Source organism: Sminthopsis crassicaudata, chromosome 2, assembly GCF_048593235.1.
Source record: "Sminthopsis crassicaudata isolate SCR6 chromosome 2, ASM4859323v1, whole genome shotgun sequence".
NCBI classification, from domain to species: Eukaryota; Metazoa; Chordata; class Mammalia; order Dasyuromorphia; family Dasyuridae; genus Sminthopsis; species Sminthopsis crassicaudata.
Window position 1 is genome coordinate 398,051,300 of NC_133618.1, and position 24,429 is coordinate 398,075,728.

At 38.6% G+C, this 24,429-nt stretch overlaps 1 protein-coding gene across 1 annotated transcript in view; it reads right to left on the reverse strand.

Moving 5' to 3' along the window:
* The window catches only part of CSF1R (colony stimulating factor 1 receptor), a 42,335-nt gene extending 19,031 nt beyond the window's left edge, over positions 1-23,304 (reverse strand). The window contains exons 1-9 of the mRNA XM_074291755.1: positions 23,055-23,304; positions 11,674-11,952; positions 9,895-10,173; positions 8,959-9,095; positions 6,653-6,815; positions 4,518-4,704; positions 3,139-3,254; positions 2,646-2,766; positions 2,243-2,430 (exon numbers count right to left, since the gene is read on the reverse strand). Of these exons, the coding sequence (XP_074147856.1) occupies positions 2,243-2,430; positions 2,646-2,766; positions 3,139-3,254; positions 4,518-4,704; positions 6,653-6,815; positions 8,959-9,095; positions 9,895-10,173; positions 11,674-11,952; positions 23,055-23,103 (1,519 nt within the window). The 5' untranslated portion in view covers positions 23,104-23,304. The remainder of the gene's footprint in view (positions 1-2,242; positions 2,431-2,645; positions 2,767-3,138; positions 3,255-4,517; positions 4,705-6,652; positions 6,816-8,958; positions 9,096-9,894; positions 10,174-11,673; positions 11,953-23,054) is intronic.
* Positions 23,305-24,429: the final 1,125 nt, after the last annotated feature.

Below are 24,429 nucleotides of genomic sequence, written 5' to 3' on the forward strand. Positions count from 1 at the left end.
ATGTGTTACAATATAACCTAGATACAATATATCATTTTATATGTGTTACAATATAACCTAGATACAATATATGTGTGTAAATCCCATTTTCTTGTTGCACGTTAAGTATTAGATTCCGAAGGTATAAGTAACCTGGGTAGATAGACAGTAGTGCTAACAATTTACATTCACTTCCCAGTGTTCCCTCTCTGGGTGTAGTTATTTCTGTCCATCATTGATCAACTGGGAGTGAGTTGGATGAAATCCATTTTATTCAAACCATACGAGCCATCCAACTTTGCAGTAAATATGAACCAGCTAAATAGTGATGGATATGAGAATGATGCAAAAGTGGATGGACTCTGAAGGATATGATCACCCATAATTATGATCCATAAACTGAATCAAGCACAAAATGTCAGTGCATGAGAATGCTATGAGAAATGTAAAGAGAGACAGATCTGGCAAACTGAAAAAAATCCTCATATATAAATAATCTTTTAAAGTTTACAGAGTGCTTTACATACTAACACAATGAAATGGAAATAGCACTGGGTTTAGTACTAGAGGACCTGGGTTCAAATCTCTGTTCTACTTCTTATGTCACATAGGTCAAGTCACTTCACTTTTCAGAGCCTCAGCTTCTTCATCTATAAGATGAGAGGATTGGACTTGACTTCCCTCCCGCTTCATAAATTTATTATCATTTGAACACATGAGTTAAGTAGTTATACAAGTAGTTATGTAGTTATGTAGGTAGTATTACCATTTTAAAGATAAGGACATTGAGGTTCCATCATTTCCCACTCATATTGTTAGTGTTGTAGACAGAATTCAAACCCCTTCTAGTTGATGATAAGCTCAGCACTTAATCCAATACCTCAAACTGCCTTTCAAATCTTCATCACCCCTCTTCTTTCTCAGCACAAATGCTAATAATGCCTTTTCCTCACCACTCCCTCCATTCTATCCCATCCCAAGCCCCTACACAAAAGGAAGTCACACTTCATTTACATCATATCCTATCATAGGATTCTCCATTTGGGAACAGAGCCCAAGGGTTATTTCTGTGACTCCCTGGAAACTTTTCCCCCATTGCTCATGTTTAGTGTTCCCCTAGAACTAATGAAGAATTGCTAATATCCCTTTCTGACTTGAAGAGCTTGAAGGGAGGAGTGAACAGCCATGTGAACAGAAGCATCTGTATAGAACAGAGTTTGGGAGCACTTAGAGATACAGGAGAATAATGTGGACTTGGAAAACATTCGGGGATTCAAAAAGATTTTAGGAGAAGGCTTGAGCAAAGCACTTTCTTCTCTGCCCAGAGTCTCATGGCTGAAGAAGGATACCAAACTGAGGTGCTGACACAGAACCAGACTTGGACAAACAGTGCCTGGAAAAGCCCAGGGAAGTTTAGGCTGATCCCAGGACCTTGGAACCCCAAAGGAGCCAGGTCAAATTCTTGGGGACCAGAAATGGAACTTAGAGCCCTGAGAATCAAAGAAGAGAATTCAAAAGGGGCCTGTTTTCTCCTTCCCCAAATCTATTGCTAGAAGTATACTTCTAACCTTCCTTTTAACCATATCTCTTCCTTTACTGCTCCTACTGCTTACCACAGGCATTCTGTAATATGTGATACCTCCCTGAGGGATCGGTTTCAGCCAGAATGAACCCCTTTAATCCTTAGCTTGTGTCACTCATATCCCGGCATCTTCACCTGCCATTCATCCTTGCAAAATTGTGAGTGCTTGAGGACTGAGATTAGGACTCATTTATCTTTGTAGCTACTATGATATCATCCTTCCTTAGGGGTCCTACATTAAGAATCAATATTTGCTAAATGAATTTATGTTCTTTCCTCTTTGAAATTACTTTGTATGATTTTGTATTTACTTATCTACATACAAGATGTGTTTTCAAAAGAATGTAAGTACCTAGGGTGCTGGAACTTTTCCCCTCTTTTTTTCTCTGTGTCTGTAGCATCTATTTGCCTTGAGGACAGAAAGGATTTAACAAATTCAATTAATTGTCTTTGCTGCTTTGTAGGTCTTGTTTTTCCAGCTAGCCTGAGCCCATGAGAACAGGGACCTGGAGCTTTTGTCTCACCCCTAGAAGGAGCCCACTATTCCAGTTGTTTTCTGACTCTTTCATCTTAGATGGAAGACTAGTAGAAAAGCTGTGTGTGGGAAAGGCCAGGGGCACTTTATAAGGGATCATAAAGATGCTCACCATGCCCTCACAGGAAAGTGTGCAACATTCTCACCTCTCAGGACGGACCAGAAGATGGATGAGTTGTTCCCAACTTTGTTGCTGGCCACGCACATGTAGGTGGTGTTTTCCATCAGGGTTTGGATGTGGAAGATACTTTCGACTGTCACTTTTTTGAAGGATTCCTGGCTCAGGACTGAGGTATTGGTATCATGCCACAGCAACACTCTGTCCTGGTTGCAGCTGGGAAGGTGGGGGGAAGGGGACATGAATCAAAGGGATGAGACCTCAGTGAGGGGCACGAGGCCTTCTCTAAACCAGTGACATCAGCATGCTCAAAGAAGCATTTGAGTTTTATCAATGGAATACTATCGTTTCAGGACCATCTAGAGAAATGAAAGCTCTTTTAGTCTTGGACTTCCAGTGCCATGATGTCAGTCAGCAAGTAAAAGACCTACCTTTCTCTATTGCTTAAACAGTGGTACCAGGTAATCTCGGGGGCTGGATACCCAAAAGCAATGCAGCGAAGGGCATTAGAGTTATTGAGGTATGCCTGATGGACTTGTACTTCTGGAGGATCTGAGTAGGGAAAATGGAGTGAGCCAAAAAAATATCATGAGGAACTTTATATACCTAAGACTCTCCTCCCTTATACTGGGCCAAGAGGCCCAAGACTTTTCCTTATTGACTTTTTGTAGGAAGGAAGCTATCTGTAAGCCTGGGCCTCTGTATATTCTCTTGTCACCTCAAATAGGGTCTGTTTTTCAGGCCTCCACAACAAGGGACATATGTAAACTATTTACTTAATATCTAGGCAATCCCTCCAGCTGTCCTGAGCCCTTCTGGCAGTCCCATCTCCAGGTAGTGAAGGGAGGCTTCTGATTCCCAACCCTCGCTCCAGCTGCACTCTGACTCTTGCAAGCTTTCCCTTCATTTTCTGGAGGAACTCACGGTACAGGAGGACCTCAAAGCGGAGAGAAGCCTTAGCATCCGAGTTCTCAGCATGGAAGGTGTAGTACCCAGCTTCTGACTCTTTCAGCCGAGACAGAGTGAGGATTGTGTTGAACCTAAGGAGAGAAATGGAGCCAGCAAAATCACGGTCCTGTTGTGACTTGGGATGTCAGCTCTTGGTAAAGAATTTCTGTTTGATGAATTCCTTGTTCTTTACCTTATCTTCTCCTCCCTGCCTCTGGCCTTCCCTGGCTCCCTTCAAATCCCAAGGAAAATTTCACCTTTTATAGGAAGTCTTTCCCAGTCTTTTAATTTCAGTGCCTTCCCTCTGTTATTTACTTCCTTTTTATCTTGGATAAAATTTGTCCATTCATAGTAGTTTGCTAGTTGTCTTTAAATTGTGAGCTCTGCCAGAGCCAGGACTGCCTTTCTTTGTAACCCCACCATTAGCACAATGACTTGTATATAGTAGGTGCTTAATAGATGCTTATTGATTGGACAATATTAACATTAATAGATATTATCATATAGAATAATCATAACCTTTAAACTTCATACTTCATAAACTTCAAACTACATGGAATAAAAAGCTGCCAAATTAGAGACCATTTGTTGTTGTTGAGCTATTTTCCAGTTGTGTCCAACTCTTTATGATCCTACTTGGGGTTTTCTTAGCAGAGATAGATACTAGAGTGGTTAGTCATTTCTTTCTCTAGTTCATTTTACAGATGAGGAAACTGAGGTAAATAAAGTAGTGGTTTGAGATGAGAAGACATAATTCTCAGAACAAGAAAAGATTGCACTCAGGGAAAGACTTGTCCTTAAAGCTGGAATTTGAACCTACTCATACTTACTTGTATTTCTTGTAAAATAGGCTTTCTTTATGTAATCAACTGGCCCTTAAGAATACAGACTTCAAAGTAAAGGACAAACGGATAGTCTAAGGCAGGGTCAATCAACTTGGTTTAAAAATATTTTTTGTAATGGTATTTTAATATTATTGATGTCATTTGTAATTCTATGCATTTATTTTATGCATTTAAAAATGTTAGTATGAAAAGGAGTCTACAGGTTTCACTAGACTGCCAAAGGGGACCATGACTCAAAGGCTAAGGACTCCTGACTCAAAGTCTCTTTTAATTCTTAGATTCTATAAATCTAGCTAATAGAACCAGACTTTTGGATTCCTCTCCTTTCTGTTTACTATTTATTCCCATTAATCTTATTCCTTGTGCTTCCTGAGGCTAAAGAAAAAAAAAAAAAAAAGAAGAAGGTTTTGGTGAGAAAAAACTTTAGTCACTTTAGGGATCCACTACAGTTTTTTCTGATTTTGACTTGAGACCAATAAAGAAGGGAAGAGTAGAAAAAGATATGAGTACCTATAAGTTTTCCCTGATAGGGAGGTGTGAAGTCTGTGGTGTGAGTCGGGAAAGGGGCCATCATAAGTCCAATTCCAGGAAAGCAGTTTAGGATAAGTCTCAATATTGACCTTCAAGTCCAAATTCTCCCCAACAACCACAGCTTGCTGAAGGCTTTGCTCAGAAGACAAGTTCATGTACCCCTGCTCTGAAAGAGAGAACAACCCAATGTATAACATTGATGGAGAGATTTTTTTTTAATTCATTCATTCAGCTGATAGTCATTTATTTAATTCATTCATCCACTTAACAAAGATTTATTAAATGCTGATTGCATGCAAAAGACTGGAATGGTGTCTAAATGTGACCAAAGATAAATGTTATAGTTCCTACCTTCATGAAGCTCATACTCTAATGTTTATTAAATTCCTGCTATGTTCAAGGCATTTAGATAAAAATTGCCTCTTCCTGTCAATACCCTTTCCCATCCCTTAAATCTTGTCTCTTGCCTACTTTCTTTACACTATTCTTGAAACCAGCCTTGACCATGTTCTAGCCAGCACAGGTTGTCTATTTTCCTTAAAACTCCTTTTTTGCTATGTTATCCATTAATCAAAAAACTTCCATGGCTCCTCATTATGTCTTCCATAATCTCTTCCTTTGCACAGAGCCTTGGCTCCAGATAAACCTTCTCTAGTCTGTGATTAGAAATGTTACTGCTTTATTTCCCTTCACTGACACTTCTCCAAATTCTTGGAACTCAAGCCTACGTCTATGATGTGGCCTTTCTGACCATTCCAGCCCACAAAGAAAACTCCCTTCTTTAATCTTCCCTAAGCACTTTCTGTGGGCACCACTCATTTGGTTGCTATTAAACAATATTCATTGTGTGAGTTTTGTCTTCCCACCTAAATTTTTCTTTTTCTCTTCTAAATCACTTTTTATTGGTGTCTTTTGATTTTCATATAACTATAATTTCCCCCAGAATAATTTTTTCCCATTTTCCATCAGTAACTACACTTGGTTTCTACTCCACAGAATATCATGTTTCCCCATAGGGGATTTAGCTCATCACCTAAAATCTCATCACTGTGCAGACTAATTCAGTCTTCAATATCTTCTCATCTCCCTTAGTAGCTTCTCCCCCTATCACTGGAGAATAGAGCAATAATAAATGAGTAGGTGTATTTAATCTAAAAGTGAACAGAGTTACAAAGGCAATAGAGATCCCAATTCAAATTGTAGCACGTTGAAACCTCCTTCCAAGGTTCAAAACTCTTCAGGCAACTCTCCATTTTCCAACAATAGCTCTACCTGTTTTTTTTAACTCCGTGGAATCTCCTGCCTTTGAGACAAATACCCCAAATATCTCCTTTTTTAGCTTCTTTTTGATTGTTAACTTCTCTCATTAGATTATAACGTAAGCAGGGGGCAGCTCAGTGGCGCAGTGGATAGAGCACCAGCCTTGAATTCAGTTCAAATCTGGTCTCAGACACTTAACACTTCCTAGCTGTGTGACCCTGGGCAAGTCACTTAACCCCAGCCTCAAAAAAAAAAAAAATTATAACATAAGCTCTTTTATTTTAGCCCAGGGACTTTCTCCTCTGTCTCCCCAGAGCTTAGTACAGTGCCTGGAACATAATAGACGCTTAATAGATGCTTACTGAATTAAATTATTCCTTCTCCTACCTCCCAGAGAGCTATCTCATCTAACACTATTTCTTTAAAAACAGAAAGAAAAAAGAGAAAATAATCAGTACAGTGAAAAATTCTGAAAACATGTGCAATGTTTAACAACTGTGGGCCATTTGTGTCCATGAAGAAGTGGCTTAGATTACCCATGAAAATCTGAAGACTCACAAGCATAAAGTAATGCTCAACATAATTTATTTATATTGATTTGAACTGAATAAAATCTAATAGTTCCCTCTTCTCTCCTGTCCAATCATGTTCCCACTTGTCCCCTCCTCTATTCCTTCTGATATCACTGTTTTCCTCCCCTGGTCCCTCTTGATGCTCTTCCTTTTTGCTTCATCATGAGCATCCATAGCATCTTCCAGAAGTCCCTCTTATGGCTCCCCAATGACCAACACAGTATCCAGGAAACCCAAGATCCCGCACCATCCCAGTTAAATATTATGTTCAGGGTTCCTTACCTACCACCTTTAGAACTGAAAAAGAAAGACTGGAGCCCACATGGTTGGAAGCCTTACAGATATAGGTACCACTATCTTCTGGGCCGACAGCTCTGATGGTGTAGTTGATGGTAGTTTGATAGTTGTTGATAAACTCAAAGTTGTATTGTCCCAGGGAAGCATTCTGCAGGTAGAATGAAGAGTTGATGAGGACCCCCATGATTTGTAGGCTTCTAAAAGCATATCCAGAGGGATAAACTGATGCAGATTTATTGAATTTATAAAACTGGGAAAACTCACTTTCCCCAAATGTTCAGGTTCTTATGATTGGTTAATTCAACATGCAATTTTGAGTTGGGATTTCTTTGTATCTTTGCTCTATTTCAGATTAAACTAGTTTATTTCTAAATTATCATTACCCTTGATAATAAGGAACAGGTGGAAGACAAATGGTATACTTTGAACTCAGAAAGATCCAAGATCAAGGCTGAATCCTTGATACAGACTTGACTAAGTGATCTTGGACATGTCACTAAATTTGAAGTTCCTCGGTCATCTCTCTGAGAGAGGAGTCACTCATCTATATTCCCGCCAGATGTTCCCTGTGCAGTGAAATAGAAGATCAGTGCTATGTCCTCCAACACCAAGAATCAATTTGTTAATCAGTGTATTAACTCAAATTATTAACAATTTATTAATCAATGTATTAACTCAAATTCATCTAGTGCTTTTGGGTTTACAAAGTAATTTCCTTAGAAAAACTCTGATCTAACTGGCTTTATTAATTTTGTTTTACAGACAAAGAAACTGAAGTTTTAAAAATGAAACCTGACTTCAACAAGAACCAGCTTCTACTACCCATGTTCTCCAGGTGGTGACAAAAGCATGTCTAACATGTCCAGGCATTGTCGGGTTTTCAGGGATTCAAGTTTCCCTCTCCCTCCATGTCCCATCAGGTATTTCTTAGTCGCATCTATTCTTTGTGATCCCATTTGGAGTTTTCTTAGCAAAGATACTGACTTGGCTTGCCATTTCCTTCTCCAGCACATTTTACAAATGAGGAAACTAAGAGAAACAGAGTTAAGTGTCTTGGCTGAGTCCAAATTTAAACCCAGGAAGATAAATCTTTTCCTGACTTCAGTCCAATCTTCAGTTTGAAGATTATATGAAGAATAATAGCTAATATTTATATAGTGCTTTAAGGATTTTAAAGAGTTTTACACTTTTCTTATACAAACATTTTTTTTATTCTCAATTTTCAATTTGTTTATTTATTTAATATTTTCCCAGTTATATTCAAAACAAATTTTTTTACATTTGTTTTTTTTTATTTATAATTTTTTCACAGTATATATGCATGAGTATTTTTTTTATAACATTATCCCTTGTATTCATTTTTCCAAATTATCCTCTCCCTCCCTCTACTCCCTCCCCTTGATGACAGGCAATCCCATACATTTTACATGTGTTACAATATAACCTAGATACAATATATGTGTGTAAATACCATTTTCTTGTTGCACATTAAGTATTAGATTCCGAAGGCTATACAAACATTTTATTTTATATCTTTATCTTATAACAAATCTGGGAGGAAGGTACTATTATTTTTATAACTGAGGAAACCTAGGTTTCCTAGATGAAGCAATTTTGCTCAGGGTCTCACACATCTAGTAATAGTCTAGATTTGACCCCAGCTCTTTTTGACCCCACAGGTGGTATTCTATCCATTCAAACTGCTTTTTTTCCTTGGAAAAAAGAAGAGAGGAAAAAACAAATCTGGGAATTAGGAGATAATTTGTCATTAACTCATTCTAAACCTTTGACTTTCTATATTCTCTGTTCTAAAGTCTCTTCTAGAGTTAATGACCTAGCACTTTATGTAAGTTATTTCCAAGGAAGAATAATTAAAATAAAGATCCCCAAAGAAAGATAAGGAACATTTGAAGATAATGAAATTTGAATGACTCATGGTAACCAGAATTTGGGGAAATATCTCTCTCCTAGAGACAGTAAAGTACTAAGTATGGACCATGGAGTTAGATAGACAAATAATTTGTCCCCACAAGATTTAATACCTTTAACAGACCTTCATTCATTGAAAGTTTCTTAAATACTTACTGTGTACAAAGCACTATTAGGTACTGGGAAAAATGGAAAGTTTATGTAACCTATAATTCATGCCCCTCTGGAGACTATAGTTTAGCAGTCATAAGACCAAAACCAAATAATTATGAAACTTATGACATAGAAAATATACAGATTTGATTGCATCTAACCACTCGGTGCTCTGTGCAAAATTATCCCCCAGGACAGGTGGTACTCACCTCCTTCTGTTGGTGTTTGAGGACAATATCAAATCTTGTGTCTATATTGGTGGCTGTGCAGACAATCTGGGCAGATTCCCCTTGTATCCGAACCAGCTCAGAAGGTTCCAGCCACAACTTTGGAGGCCCTGGGAGGACTGAAGCCAGCATAATAGTTAAGATCTTGGGATGAAGCTGAAAGCACCTTTAGCATTATCATTTACAGCTGAGGAAACTGGCTTAGAGAGGGGAGTGACTTGAGGGAACATAACTAGTATTTTAAACCAGATCATCTGATTTCAACTGCAGTGTTTGTGTTCTTTTCCCTATGTTGTGCAATACTAAAAAGGAGGAGCTGGTCTGGACCTCCATTAGTATAGTACCAGAAGGTGATCCAACGTTAGTACTCATCCCAGGAGCTGATTTTGGGAGCTGAGCAGAAAAATAATACTAAATATAGTATCTATGTGTATATAGATGCATACACAAATATATGTGTATGTATATGTGAGTACATGTCTCTATATATTAAGATTTATGAAGCACTTTTAAAATATTATCCCATTGGTTCTTACAACAATCCTAGAAATAGGCATTATTATGCTGAGAAAATTAAAGCAGACAGATTTTGTCTGTAACAGATGACTGAGCCAAGCTCACACAGCTACAAAAGTCTGAATCTGGACATAGACTGAGAACTTCCTGACTCCATGCTAGTATTCTATTATTCAATGTACCCAGTATCTAGTTAGCTCTGGATTCTTCTTCAGAAAACATTCAACAGGACAAGGTCCTCCCTGGGCCCATTCTCCATTCCCCCAAGGGTCACCAGTTAGCATCCTCAACCTTCTATTTTTCCTGAAAGGTTACCAGTTTCTGGTTAATATCATCCATCAGCCCTTATCCTGCTACCTTTCAAAGGTTCAAAGAGCATCTCCCCTGAGCCCATCAAGTTACCTTTTTCCACAGTCAGCCGGATCTTTGAAGATAATCTTTTCTTCCCTTCAACCACAGTCTTACAGATATAAATGTCCCTGTGGATGAACTGCACCTTGTGGATGGTGAAGCCCTTCCAAGGGTCAAAAGTGACGTTGGTCTTGACAGCTTTATTGTAGTTTCTCTCCAGAGATGCTGAAGACACTGCTGTGGGATCTGTGATCCGACAGGGCAGTAGCACATCACTGCCCTCAAACTCAATCACCTTATTGATGGGGACACTCCAAAGATGTTCTGGATCTGTCCAGAGAAATAATCAGGCCAGAAAATAGAGGAGAGGGTCAGAAAAGAAAGAGTCAGTGGACTAGGAAAATAGCTATGGATACCTGGTGTTCGTGCATATGGTTTAAAGAGACTGATTATCATTTGATTTCCTTCCTGTGTCACAGAACGCTGGTTTTCTATGGTCTAATCATTCAGTGTGTCATACAGTATGGATGGGGGTTTGGGGGGTGGGAGTAGTAGTTCAGATCTGTGTGGAAATTCTGGGGGTAGAAATGCCCTCAATTGGTACAAGTGCTCACAAGCACAAAAGCACACTTCCAACTTGTGCTCAGGTTGCTTTTAGCTCTACCCTGTGATCTTTACTTCTATGCTAGCCTCAATCCTCTTAAGACCTCCAAAGATGTGGCTAGAATCTCTTAAACTGGTTCAGATACAAAAGATTGCCCAGATTATTTGAATAGTTGCTGGCCCCTATTCTGCAATTTATAGTCAAAGAGTTTCTAGGGGACACAGAGAAGTTAACTTACAGTCACATAGGTAGGACAGAGCAGAAGCAGCTTCTGAAACCATGTCTGCCTAACCTTAAATGGCATTCCCCTATACACCACACACATGGTTTATCTCCATTAAATCATTTTTTTTTTGGCAAGCCTATTGCAGTTAAGTGACTTGCTCAGGGTTACACAGCTAGGAAATATTAAGTGTCTGAGGCCAGATTTGAGGTGCTCTATTCACTGCACCATCTACCTTCCCCATTAAGCTAAAATAGTTCAAGGAGTGTATTTTAGTCAAACTTTATATTTCTTCCAGGGCCATGTTTAGTGCTCAAGTACTTAATATATATTTTTGCTGAAATCTTTATTACCCCCAACTACCCACCCAAGGATCTCTTTATCTTCCAGTTATTCTCGGATTTCTAATTATATTTTGTTCATCTTCATATTCTAAAGGCTACATTTTCTTTCTATCTATAGCATCTCTTGTTAATTTTCTTAGTCCACCCTGGTCAAAGAGCTAGGTCAGAGGCAGGAAGAGATGGAGAACCAAGGGAGTGGCAAGAAGTGGCTCTCTGAAGAATGACCACTAGTCTTAGATCAGTAGTCAAATCTTCCTGGGAGGATCATAGCCCTAAGGAATTTATTCTTCCTAGATCATACCTCTTTACACCATGGGGAAACTGAGGCACCATGAAACTGACTAGTAGATTGAACTTGTTAATTCTATAAAATTGTAAGGTCTCAGAGAGAAAAAGGGATTTTTTTTTTGTCTCTCAAAAAGCTCTCATGACATTCAAGAGACCTGTGAGGTGAATTATAGAAGAAATTTGGGGTATTAAAAAAGTCAGGATTTCGGGATCAGAATTGGTTCAGGGCCAACTCCAAGTGTCCCTTTTGCCAGGCCCATTCCCCCCTTGAACAAAGCCAGCCCCTTTACCAGCTCTCCAGTAGATCCCAATTCTGAGAAGAATTCAAAGGAGGAGCTAGAGTTAAGGATGCTAAGCTCTTGAGCCCCTACCTTTTACATAGAGATGCAGGGAAGCAGCAGAGTTGTCTCCATCCATGTTTCCTATCTCTTTCTCCAAACATTTGTAGGTCCCCGTATGACTAAATGTAGTGTTGAAGATAGTAAGGGTGCTGCTGTTGCCCATGGATTGCTGAATACAGTTAGTGGTGCTGCAGTTCACATCACTGACCCAGTCCACAGTGGTGTTGCCCACACAATGAAGTGTTACATTTAATCCTTGTTCCACCACCAGTTCTGGACCTTTGGGCTCAATCATAGGAACTGCCTGACCTGGAGGCAAGAAGAGAAGTTGTTAGGCTTTAAGACAGGTGAAGGGAACCCCAAAGTGTCAGGGAGGTCCAATTCCCTGGAAAAAGAAGCTGCTAGAGACATACTTCTCTAATAGAATTATCCTGTGTTCTTTTGCATTACCTATCTGTCCCACAGGATTATGTAATCTTTAAAACTAAAAGAGACCTTAGAGATCATTCTATACAATCCCCTTATTTTATAGGAAAAGGAAACTAAGAGTCAGAAGAGGAGGGACTTGCTCCAGCTAAAAAGGAGCAAAGCAAGGGATTAAACCCAGACCTGATATAAGAACTTTATGTATGTGGCAGATTCTCAAATTCTCTAGTCCATGAGCTCCATGGAAGAAGGGATCATGGGTTTACTCCTACTTACCTGACCAGTTCTTAGTTGTTGTTGTTGTTTGCTGGCTCATTATTCAAATCACTCCCCGCTAACTATGAGCACATCCCAAAGCTCTATTCTCTTCTCTACACTCTCTCTAGGTGACCTCATCTTTTCCCATCTGTTTAATTATTTCTTTAATACCAGTCTACCTCCCGAACTCTATCACCAACTGTCAATTAGACATTTCAGCTGAATACCCCAGAGACATCTCAAACTACATATCCATGACAGAAGTCTTTTTCTTCACCTCCCAACTCACCCCTCACTTGAACTTTCCTGTTTCTTTTGAAGGTACCATCATTCTTTCATTCCCTAATGTTCATAATCCCAGTTCATTTCTGGCTAGAAACCCTGAGTTTTCCTCTCCCAGATTTATTTATTTAGATTTTTTTTAACAGGTGAAAGAGGAGATTCTTTGCCTCAGTTGCTACCTAGCCTTACTCATTGAAAGGGTATGATCTCAGTCAAACTGAAACCAGACCTTAGATTATAAAGGTCATGTTTTCCCATTGCATCCAGGGCCATCTCCAGTCATCTTGATCTATATCCGGCCACTGGACCCAGATTGTTCTGGAGGGGAAAGGGAGGCCGGGGAATTTTTGCTGTCCTCATTCACTTAAATCCAATTCACTTGCACGTCTTGTTATCACCTCCCTGATATCATGGTCTTCTCCAAAAATGAAGGACAAACAACAACATAACCTCAGTATTATCTTAGACTCCTTATTTTTCTTTACCCACCCACCCCTCTATCCTTCCCATATACAATCAATTGGAAAATTGTATTGTTTGTATCTCTACTCCATCTCTTGCATCTCTACTACATTTCTTTCAATCCTCACAACCAACACTTGAATTCAGGTCTTCATTACCTCTCACCTAGACTTCTGCAATATCCTCTTAATTATTCTTGCTTCGAATCTATCCCCATTTCAATCCATCTTTCATACCTCTTCAAAGTGATTTTCTTTTCAAAAATTATTTTTCATGTTTTGAACTTAAACAAAAGCATTTCCATGTACACATCAGTACACAAAAATAGGATTGTATAGGAAACTGTAAATTTCCATTTCACACCAATTGCTTGTTTAAAAAAGTATACAATAAATTAAATATGTTACTTTCAAAACTATCAAAGCCATCTTGTTTTGCTGTGCTTCCTTCTGACTTCAGTTCTCCTATATGCATTTTAAAAGCTATTTCAATGGCCCCTTTTCTATTAGGATTACTATTTGTGGCCTTACCCATAGTGTTGTTTTTTTTTTGTTGTTGTTGTTGTTTTGTTTTGTTTTTTGTTTTTTTTAAGAAAAGGTAGGAAAAAAAAAAAAAAAAGGTCCTTGCAACAAGTAAGCACAGTCAAGCAAAATGAGTCAACATGATGGCCATTTCCAAAATGCATGTCTCTTTCTGCATAATGAGTTCATCCGATGATAAACTTTCTTTCTGTCAGAAAGTGGATAATATGCTTCATTATCAATCCTCTGGATTGGTCATGATTGTTCATACCCATTAACTGTGATTGGACATTGCATTGATCAAAGTTCTTATGATTTTCAGTTGTTTTGTGTTTTAAATATTGTTGTCCTTGTATGAACTGTTCTTGTTCTGTTCACCTCACTCTGTATTGGTTTATGCTACCCAGAATTTGCTGAAATAATCAGTTTCATCATTTCTTATAATACAATAATATTCCATTACATTCAAATTTAATTTTCCTGGCATTTTCTTCCCATTGATAGGCATCCCCTTCATTCTAGTTCTTTTCTTTCCTTTTTTCTCTTTTAATTTCTTCTTCAAGACAGGAAGTTTGTTTTATTTGGGACTATTCAACTTCAAAGATATTTTCTTCCCTTTTAATGCTTTCCTCCCCCAATTCTATTTATTTCCCTGTTGAATTTCATATATTCCTACACAGAATTTTATGTGTGCGTATGTGTGTGTGTGAGAAAAAGAGAGAGAGAGAGAGAGAGAGAGACAGAGAGAGAGAGACAGAGACAGAGAGACAGAGAGAGAGAGAGAGAGAGAGAGAGAGAGAGAGAGAGAGAGAGAGAGAGATTGAGAGAGAGAGAGAAAAGAGAGAGAGACAGAGACAGAGAGAAAGAGAGAGAGAGAGAGAGAGAGAGAGAAGAGAGAGAGAGACAGAGAGAGAGAGAGAAAAGAGAGAGACACAGAGAGAGAGAGAGACAGAGAGAAAGAGAGAGGAGAGAGAGAGAGAGAGAGAGAGAGAGAGAGAGAGAGACAGAGAGAGAGAGAGAGACAGAGAGAGAGAGAGAGAGAGAGAGAGAGAGAGAGAGAGAGAGAGAGAGATCAACTTTCCTTTGTCTATTTCAGATAAGCGTGAGGTTCTTCATCATATGTCTGTATGCTCCTTCCTTCATGTTTGTCTACTCTTCTTATCATTCATTGGTAGTAAGTCCTATCCCTTCTCTCTCTTTTCTCTACTGGGGTATTCCTTTTATCCTCCCTTTTCTTTTCCTTCTCAAAACCCTTTGAATAGAATGAATCCACTTCTTGGGCCTCTGTTTTTATTTAATTCCTTTAAATATCCTTTGAAACTATTAAGGACATTTGAAAACACTTCAGAATCAAGATTCTAAGACATACATTTCTTCTCTCTCTATTAAAATGTTAGCACTTCATTACTCTTGTATTTAATTTCAAAATTCCTGATTAGCTTCTGTTTTGTTGAGTTTTTAAATTAGAAATGTTCGAAATTCTGTTTAAGGTCTACTTATATTCAGCTTTTCAGGGTGTTATTTTTGGTGTTTTTTGGAATATGCAGTATATTCCAAGGCTTCCTCTCAACTGACATCTTTCCTATAAATCTTATTTTTTCCAGTCATACATTTTTTTTCCCTCATGAGCTTCCCTCCTCCCCAATTCTTCCAGTCATATATTTATCATGCTGATGCACTGGACACTCAAAGAAGCCTGCTGCCATGTCTTTCTGTCTCAGATCTCTCCCCATTCCAGTCCAACAACCAAAGTGATTCTTCTAAAGCATTTCTGCTATTATTTAAATCTGATATTTTTTGTATATAAATATATATTTATTTTGTTATTTATTACTCTACTTATACAAATCATATTTGTATATTTGTTAATATAGTTCTTGGGTTTGTTTTGTCCCAGGTATTTTATACTGTCTAGAGTTATTTTAAAAGGAGTATCTTTTAGTATCTCTTTATGCAGAATTTTGCTTGTGATATATAGGAATATATACATATATACATACACATGCATGTGTACATATATATTATATATAATGTTAAATTTTTATTGATAAGTAAGCTGACATAATAAAAATTACATTTAATCTAAATCAATTTTTATGTTTAATGCCATCTCAATTAAATTACCAAAGTTTATTTTACTGAGTTAGAAAAATATGACAAAATTTATTTGGAAGAACAAAAGATTAAGAATATCAAAGGAATTAATAAAAAAAAAGATGTAAATGAAGGTAATAGTAGCAGATCTTTAAACTATATTACAATATGATACTGGATAAGAAATAGAAAGTAGATAGTAGAACAGAGTACATATATCATTTACAACAGCAAATTACTATGATAATCTTGTGTTTATCAAATGTAAAGACCTAAGTATTGGGAATAAGAATTTATTATTTGGTAAAAATTGTGGGAAAACTGTAAAGTGATCTGACAGAAACTGGCTCATATAGAGCAGTATTTTACCCTATTTACCAAGTTGAGATCAAAATGTATACATTACCTAGATAAAATAAGGAATATCACAAGAAAATTTGAAGGACATGGAACATATTACCCATCAGATTTATGGAGAGGTAAAATATTTATGAATAAACAAGAGATAGAGAACACTGTAACATATAAAAATGGATATTACATCAAATTAAAGGGGGTTTTATACAAATAAAATAAATGTAGCCAAGATCAAAAGTAAAGTAGAAAATAGAGAGGTGGATACTTATAGACAGTTTTTCAGATAAAGGTTTCATATCTCAAATGTATAAAGAATTTTGTCAGATTTATAAAAATATGAATCTTCTCTCAAAGGATATGAAGAGGCAGTTTTCAGATAAAAAATCAAAACAATTTATAATCATATGAAAAAATGTTTTAAATCATTATTGGTTAGAAAATTGCACATTTTTAAGGATGCTACATTTTACACCTATCAGACTGACTAAAATGACTGAAGTGGAAAGCAACAAATATTGGAAGGAATGTGGAAAAGCTGGGACACTAATTTACTGTTGGTGGAACTGTGAGTGAATTCAAACATTTTGGAGAGCAATCTCGAATTATGCCCAAAGAGTTATTAAACTACTTTTGACCCAGCCATACCACTACTAATCTGTTTCCCAAGATTATTAGGGAATAAGGAAAAGGACCTATAATATTCTAAAATAGCCTTTTAAAAAGCAGCTCTTTTTGTGGTGACAAAGAATTGGAAATTTAGGAGATACTCATTAACCAAGGAATAGCTGAACAAGTTGTAGTATATGATAATGATGAAATACTGCTATGCTATAATAAATGAGTTCAATGATCTTAGAAAAACATGGATAGATTTGCAAAAAAAAAATTAATAATAACATAATGCAAAATGAGAAGAAGCAAGAAAATGCTGTGAATAGTAAGAGCAATATTGCTTTAAAAATAACTTTGTGTGACCAGGTGATTTTGACTATAATAAATACCTAAATTAACTACTAAGAATCTAAGAAGGAAGACACTATCTGCATCCAGAAAAAGGACTGAAAAATAGATGTATGGAAGTGTGTGTGTGTGTGTGTGTGTGTGTGTGTGTGTGTGTGTAGCCATTTCTAGAGTAAGGAGAACAAAGTGGGCAGTGAGGTGGTGCAGTGGATAGAGCACCAACTTTGAATTCGGGAGGACCTGAGTTCAAATGTGATCTCAGACACTTTAACACTTCCTAGCTATGTGACCCCAGCCTCAGGAAAAAAAAAAAAAAAAAAGCGGGGGGGGGGGGGGAGGGAAGAAAAAAAATGCTGCATGATAACTTTATTATATATTTAAAAGCAGTTTCAAATATAATCTTTTTTTCTGATTCTGCTGTTATAGAAATGCTGTTTTATTTCTTAAGTTCAAAATAAAATCAATAGAATTTTTTTTTAAAGTACATATCTCTCCCCTACTCTAAAACCTTCAGTAGTTCCATATTATTTCTAGGATCAAATATAAAATTCATTTTGGCTTTTAAAGCTCTTTGCATTTTGGTTCTTTTCTACATTTTCAATCTTCTTACACTTTACTCCCTTCTTGCCATTCTTCCCCACTTGGTGTTCCCTCTCCTGAGTAAGCATTAACATTGGTGGGTCTCCATGCCGGTAATGCTCTCCCTTCTCACCTTTGCCTCCTGAAGTTCCAGCTTCCTTCAAGATTTAGCTCAAATACTACTTTTTGCAAAGAGCCTTTCCTGGTGATTCCCATTGCTAGTATCTTCCCTTTGAGATTACTTCCCTTTTCACATTACGTATGTGAACCCTATATGTATATTTGTTCAGCCATTTTTTAGTCATTTCTAACTTTCCATGACGCCGGTTGGAGATTTCTTGGTTTGTCATTCCCTTCTCCAGCTTGTTTTATGGGGAAACTGAGCAAACAGGGTTGCCTAGTGAGTTGCCTAGGATTAACAGTAAGTTTCTGAGGCTAGATTTGAACTCGGATCCTTCTGACTCTGGACCCAGCATTCTATCCCCTGAGTCACCTAATTGCCCTTGTAATGGTCCTTAGAGGCCATCTAATCAGATCTGCTCAATTCCTATAGACAAGACCATACTGTGCCTAAGGAAGGAAGGAAACAACCATTTAGGTAGGCTTCTTTCTATGTGCACTCTATTTTGAAAGGTTTCAGCGTTTCAGTTGAATTAAAAGCCTTGGTCTCTGAGGGTCATGAAACACAACATCAGAGTGCCCCAAGGAAATTCTCTAAGCTGTACATTGCTTAAGTTGCTACACTGCATTGGTAAAGAGAATTTCCTTGCTGGGAGTACCCTAAAAATGAAATCACTGATTTGTGACCCCCAAAAAAGGAGGGCAAGAAAATTGTGTCTTTTCCTCTCTCATCCTATTCCTCTAGTACCTCGCCCAATATCTTTTCCATAGTAGAAAGCATGTTTATTGATTTGATATTGGTTCTGAAAGCATGAAAACATGTGACCAATTAGGGTCACATGAGACCAGATTGGAAATAAGGAAGATGAGACCTCCTGACTCCAGGCTCAGTGCTCCATCCACTGTGTCACCTAACTGTATTATATTATATACCTAGTTGTTTGCATATTATTTCCCTTATTAGAATGCTCTTGAGAGGCAGGTATTTCGGCTTTTGTATCTTCAGTACTTAGTCTAGTGTTGGGCACATATGAAACACTTAATAAATGCTTGTTTACCAATTGGCGGAATTCACAGTAGCAGCTGCCAGGTCACATGTTACCCTGACTGTGCTTCTTTTCTCGATGCTTCCAGCATTTTTTTTTTTTCATTTACATGGAAGCTCTGGATTTTGGCTATGACATTCCTAGGACTCTTCTTTTAGGAGATTATTTCAGTGGGTAATTGGCAGAGTCTTTCTGTCTTCACTTTGCTCTCTGGTTTGGAGATGACTGAACAACAATAAATAGATATTTTTCATTTATTTGTTGAAATATCACATCACTCTTTTTAAAAATCATAGTTTTCAAGGGAGTCCAATGATTTTTCCAATGAATTTTTTAATATCTTTTGGTTTTTTGTTACTTCAGTTTTCTCCGAGAACTTTTTTTCTCCTTATATCAAGGGAGCAATCCCTGATAATAAAGAATTAAAAAGAAAAAAAAAAAAGAAAATGAGTGAAATTGATCAACACATTAAAAAAAAAAAAAAGTCTAACACTATATGCAATGTTCCATATTATTTAGTCACCTCATCCCCAACTCCATGATGGAGCTGAGAGAGATACTTTCTCATATCCAGATCTAATTCTAAAATTTCAGTGTGAACTTCTACACTTTGAAAATCGATTGGCTTTTCAATTATTAATTAATTATTGTCTTATTGTCTAGCCTTAAGAAAGTTATAGAGAAAATATTAATAATTTATATCAAAGTAAAAAATATGTGGTATCTATATTTTTTCCTCAGAAAACTGATTAATAAACATTTACCAGCACACTATCATTGACATCCCTTCTTTGGGGTCAAATTTGTTCTTTGTTATTTTGCAGCATTAATTTTTTAAATTATTTTATGGTGTGTTTCTGGTAGCCAAGGCTTAGGGATAAACCAGAGGATAGAGACAGAAAAGTAAAAAGTATGAGAAGAAAAAGTAATTAGGGTTAGGAGCTTCTTTCTTTGTTTTCTTTTAAGGAACTTTTCTTAAAGGGAGAAAGGAGAACCTGAAACCTCTGGTTCTGCCTTTTAGGGAGAAGGACTTTTCCTGCTGCGAGTCAGCACTTTTTGGGGGGTTGGAAGGGAGGAGAATAAAAGCTGCCTAAAATTAAAGGAAGATGGGAGGAAGTGAGAGCTGAATCAGTGCCTTGGACAGGGGCTGCAGAATCTTCAAATGCCTAATGTGGGGCCGGAAGCACATGGCCTTCCTCTAGATCTCAGAGCCTAAGCTTCTGTGCAGCCCCATAGCACTTCCTACACACACTCTCTCACTTCTGCTTTGAGCACGCCCCCTCCATGCAGCCCTGAGCCCACTCTTTGTGCTGCCTGTGGCTCCCCCTCTGAGCCATAGCCAGACTCTCAGACACCCATGTTCCTGAGACCGATGCCAGGGGGCATAGAGACAACCCCCAAAGAGCTAAACAGGGAGGGTAGGCGGGATGAGAAGAAGGAACATAGGCAATCCAGGCTGCCTAGTTCCGTCTTCTCCCATTGATGATCTAGACTAACTCAAATGGCAAGGAGCTGCCCTGGGGATAAGGGACACAGCTGAGCCTCTTTGGAAAGAGCTTTGGCTAAGAATCAGGCCTCTTGCCAACTAAGTCTTGCCATTAAGACATTTTGTGACCTTGGGTAAATAACTTTCCCTCCTCTGAGAAGACAGAGAATAGGCAAACAACCACATACAATTAAAATAATAGAGAAAGGAAAGACTTGTAAGAAAGCTAGGGAATAGAACTTTTAAAACCAGGAAGAACTAGGGACAATCTAGTCTCCAACCCCTCTAGTAAACTCTTCTCTTCAAGAAGTCTTTTCCATTTCCTCTTAATGCTATTACCTTCACTCTGGGATTACCTCTACTTTAACCTATACTATATATAAATATATATAAATATAAATAAATATATATATATATATATATATGTAGTTTGTATGTAATTGTTTATCTGTTCTCTCTCTCCCCCTCTCCTCCAAACCTCCCTTCCCACTTCATAGATTATGAGTTCCTTGAAGTCACAGATGTTTCATCTTTATTTTATATCCCCTGGCACATACTTGTTATGTTATTGTTGACAACTTCTGATATATGACTAGCCCTTGGGTGGTGCTTCCTTCTTTCTGGAGTTGTTTGGAGGAGAAAGGAACGCCTACAGGCGTCTTTGGTCCTCCATTACCTCCATTTTCCCTGTTCTCTTCCTCAAAATATAGAAAGAAACTGTCTGGATTCAATTGACTTCCTGCCATATTCACTGCAGTTCATTCGTGTCCAACTCAGAAAGAATACTCATGCGGAATGAGAGTGATGTGTTAGCTTCGTCACTTGAAGCTTTCACCCTCAATTTCTTTTGCTTTCCCCCCATCTTTCCAATCTGATTTAAGGAAGGAAAGATGGGCTAGTTCTTTGCTCTCCACCATGGACTTATGAAACACTAACCACCTCTCCAAATTCCATGTCTTTTCCCCCTCTTCCTCTCTCCATCTCCTCAAACTTCACCCTTTCCCATTTCTTCAAACTGCCTAAGTCCTAATCCTAAATTTCTTCCCCACACTCCACCAACTTATATAAGAACTTTTGGACAGCTTTCTTCTACCTCCTTGATTGATGGTCTGAGAGTAGGATAGAGGGCAGTCTCGAATCTTGTAGTGAAACGAGAACTAGTTTTATGATGAGAAAATCTGAGTTCAAATCCTTGCTATCTGTATTCCCCTCAGTAAGTCTTATCACTTCTCTGAACCTCAGTTTCCTCACCTGTAAAATAGCAATAATATTAACTATCCAACAGGATTATTGTGAGGGAGAAAACGAATTGTGAACCTTAAGGTGCCTTAGGACAATGAAGTGCTATTATTAACCATGCCCCACAACTCAGCATTTTTTTAATTTCAGAACTAAAGAACTCAGATTTAGGCTGAGAAAGAAATAAGATAATTCCTCTAAGAGCCCAGCTAAGGCACACATTCATTCACTCAATTATTAGAGACAAAGCATTTTTGAGCTAGAAGGGATCTTTCAGAATATTTAATTTTAGAGAGAGGGCATCTAGATGGCATAATGGATAGAATGCCCATCATGAAATCAGGAACACTCATTTTCTTGTAAACCTTTTGTTTGGTTTTGTTTTTATAAGGCAATTGGGCTTACACATTTAGTAAATGTTAAATGTCTGAGGTTGGTTTTGAACTCAGGTCCTGCTCTCTCCAGGGCCAGTGCTCTATCCACTGTGCCCTCTAACTGCCCCAGGAACATTCATCTTCTTAAGTTTAAATGCCACCTCAGACGCTTACTAGCTGTGTGACCCAAACAACAACAACAACAACAATGCAGCTCCAAATTTTTATCCTGGGCCCAGCCCTGTGTAAAATACTGAAGATATAAAGAATGCAACTATCTCTCCACACCAGTATCCTGCTTGTCTAGGAGCAGAGCCCAAGAACTAGGAAACTGCACTGTCTTTTCCATTCTGGTTCTATCTTACACACTGATCTCCAACAAGAGATGTGAATTTTGCTGTCTTTCCCCTTTTGCCTGGCTGGCAGCCCTCAGACATTCAAGACCTCAGAATCCTTGGTTTATCCTTTCTTCCCCCTGCAGCCTCTTAGCCAGTTCTCTCTACACAAGGTTCTCTCATAATCTCTTTCTATCTCATTCCAAATACCTTTCACTCTGCTCCTTCGCCCTTTCATAGAGTCACAGATGGTCAGAAGGGGAAGGATTAGCCATCCCCTAAAACCAGGGGTTCCTAACCTTTTTTATGTCAAAGCAGTGGAGAGCAGCTTATGGCCCCCTTCTCACAACAATGGATTTAAATGAATAAAATAAAACACATAGGATTACAAAGTAAAACAATGGCTAGTGAAAATAAAGATGTAATTTTTCCCATTCAAGTTTACAGACTTCCTGAAATCTGTTCTCTGATCTAGTCCAAGCTCCTCATTTTACAAAGAGAGAAACTGAGATTCAGACTTTTACTTTTCTAAGTAACTAGTTAATTAAAAAAAAAAAAAAAAAAAGCTGGGACTAGAACCCAGAATATTTGATATGTCTCTCCCCACCCCCAGCCTCTATTCTATCTCTGCTCTCCTCCTTTGGGTCCCACAGAGCCCCCACCCAAGCTGGTCTCTGCAAAGTGTCTGCAACTTGCTGGAGAAAAGTATACACAGCCTGGGAATTCCACTTTGTAACTTAGAACCTAGAACCTCATGCTAGGAACGGAGAGCTGAAGTTTGTTGAGGTGCCCCAGAAGTCTGCCAAGGAGCTCTTGAGGTTCTATCTCCCTGCCTGGCCCCAACTCCCAGCGGCAGCTCTCCTGTAACTTACTGTGCCAGATGACCAGTGCCATCAATGGTACCAGGGTTCCAGGAGCCATGGAGAGAAGGAAGCCCTGGGTCCAGGGCTGAAGGTGCTGGAAATCGCCTCCAACCGGGGGTGGACTGGTGGAGATGAGAACCGAGGGTTTGCCTTGACACACTATCAGTTTTTTGATACTGGCCTTCTCCTTCTCTGAGAAACTTCTCCTTTTTTACACTGGGCTGTGTGACCACAGGGTTTGGAAATTGAGTCTAAGAAGAAAAACAATCTTGGAAGTCCTACCCATGACCCCAGTGGGAAGTGGGCTGCCTCTGGGGTGGAGCCAGGCTCCTGTTTCTCTGCTTAGGACCTTGGTGCCCCTGGGTGAGGGGGAGACAGACTTGAGAGACCCCTCTCCACCTCCACCAGCTCTGCTCTCACTGGAAGGACAGGAAGGGGAGCGCCATTGGGACCATCCTCGGCATCAGCAGGCTGCAAAGGATAGAATTGTAGCACCTTGAGACCAATTCCAAGAGTGAATGATACAAACTTAATCCGTTGACACAGGATCTGCAATGAGAAATTAAGCCAAATGATCCATTGTCAGAAGGGAGAGGTACTAGAGATTGAGATACAGAGAAGGAAATCAATTTGCTCAAAGTTCCACAGCCGATTAGTAAAAGAACTGGGACCAGAACTTGGGTCATCAGCACCATTCCACACTGCTTTAATACCTCTATCTCTGCTCTCTTCCCTTAGATCCCACAGACCCCCTGCCCAAGCGGCTCTCTGCAGAGTATCTGTCATACCCAGAGCGATAAGAGCTCCTTGGAGAAAAGAGTACACAGCCTAGGAATTCCACTTTGAAACCTAGATTGAAGGTAGTGTCAAAGCTAGAAGAGACTTTAGAATATAGAACATTAGATGTCAAAACTGGGAGGAATTCCAGAGAGCAGCGCTCATCCCTGGCTCAGAAATCAGGGAAGCAATTTATTCAAGATCACATAAGTCAGAAGTGTAGCTTATAAAATTAGAACCTAACAGTGTTGAATCTTAGTTCAATGTTCTTTCTAGTCCCTCCTTCCTCTGTCTGGCTCCCTATCCTGATAAACATACTATCTTCGGGTCATATAAAAAAAAAGAAAAGTAAAGAAAAAGTTGGTGGTACAGTGGATGGAGCCAAAAAAGGCCCTGGAATCAGGAGGACCTGAGTTCAAATTCATCATTCTCAGATACTAGCTGGGTGACTCCTGGGCAAGTCAATCAACCCAGATTGCCTCATTACACACACACACACACACACACACACACACACACACACACACAAGTTATGAGAGCTACAATGGATATTAGAGGCTGTGAAATCCACCTCCCTCATTTTATAAATAAAGGTGATGCAGAGAGC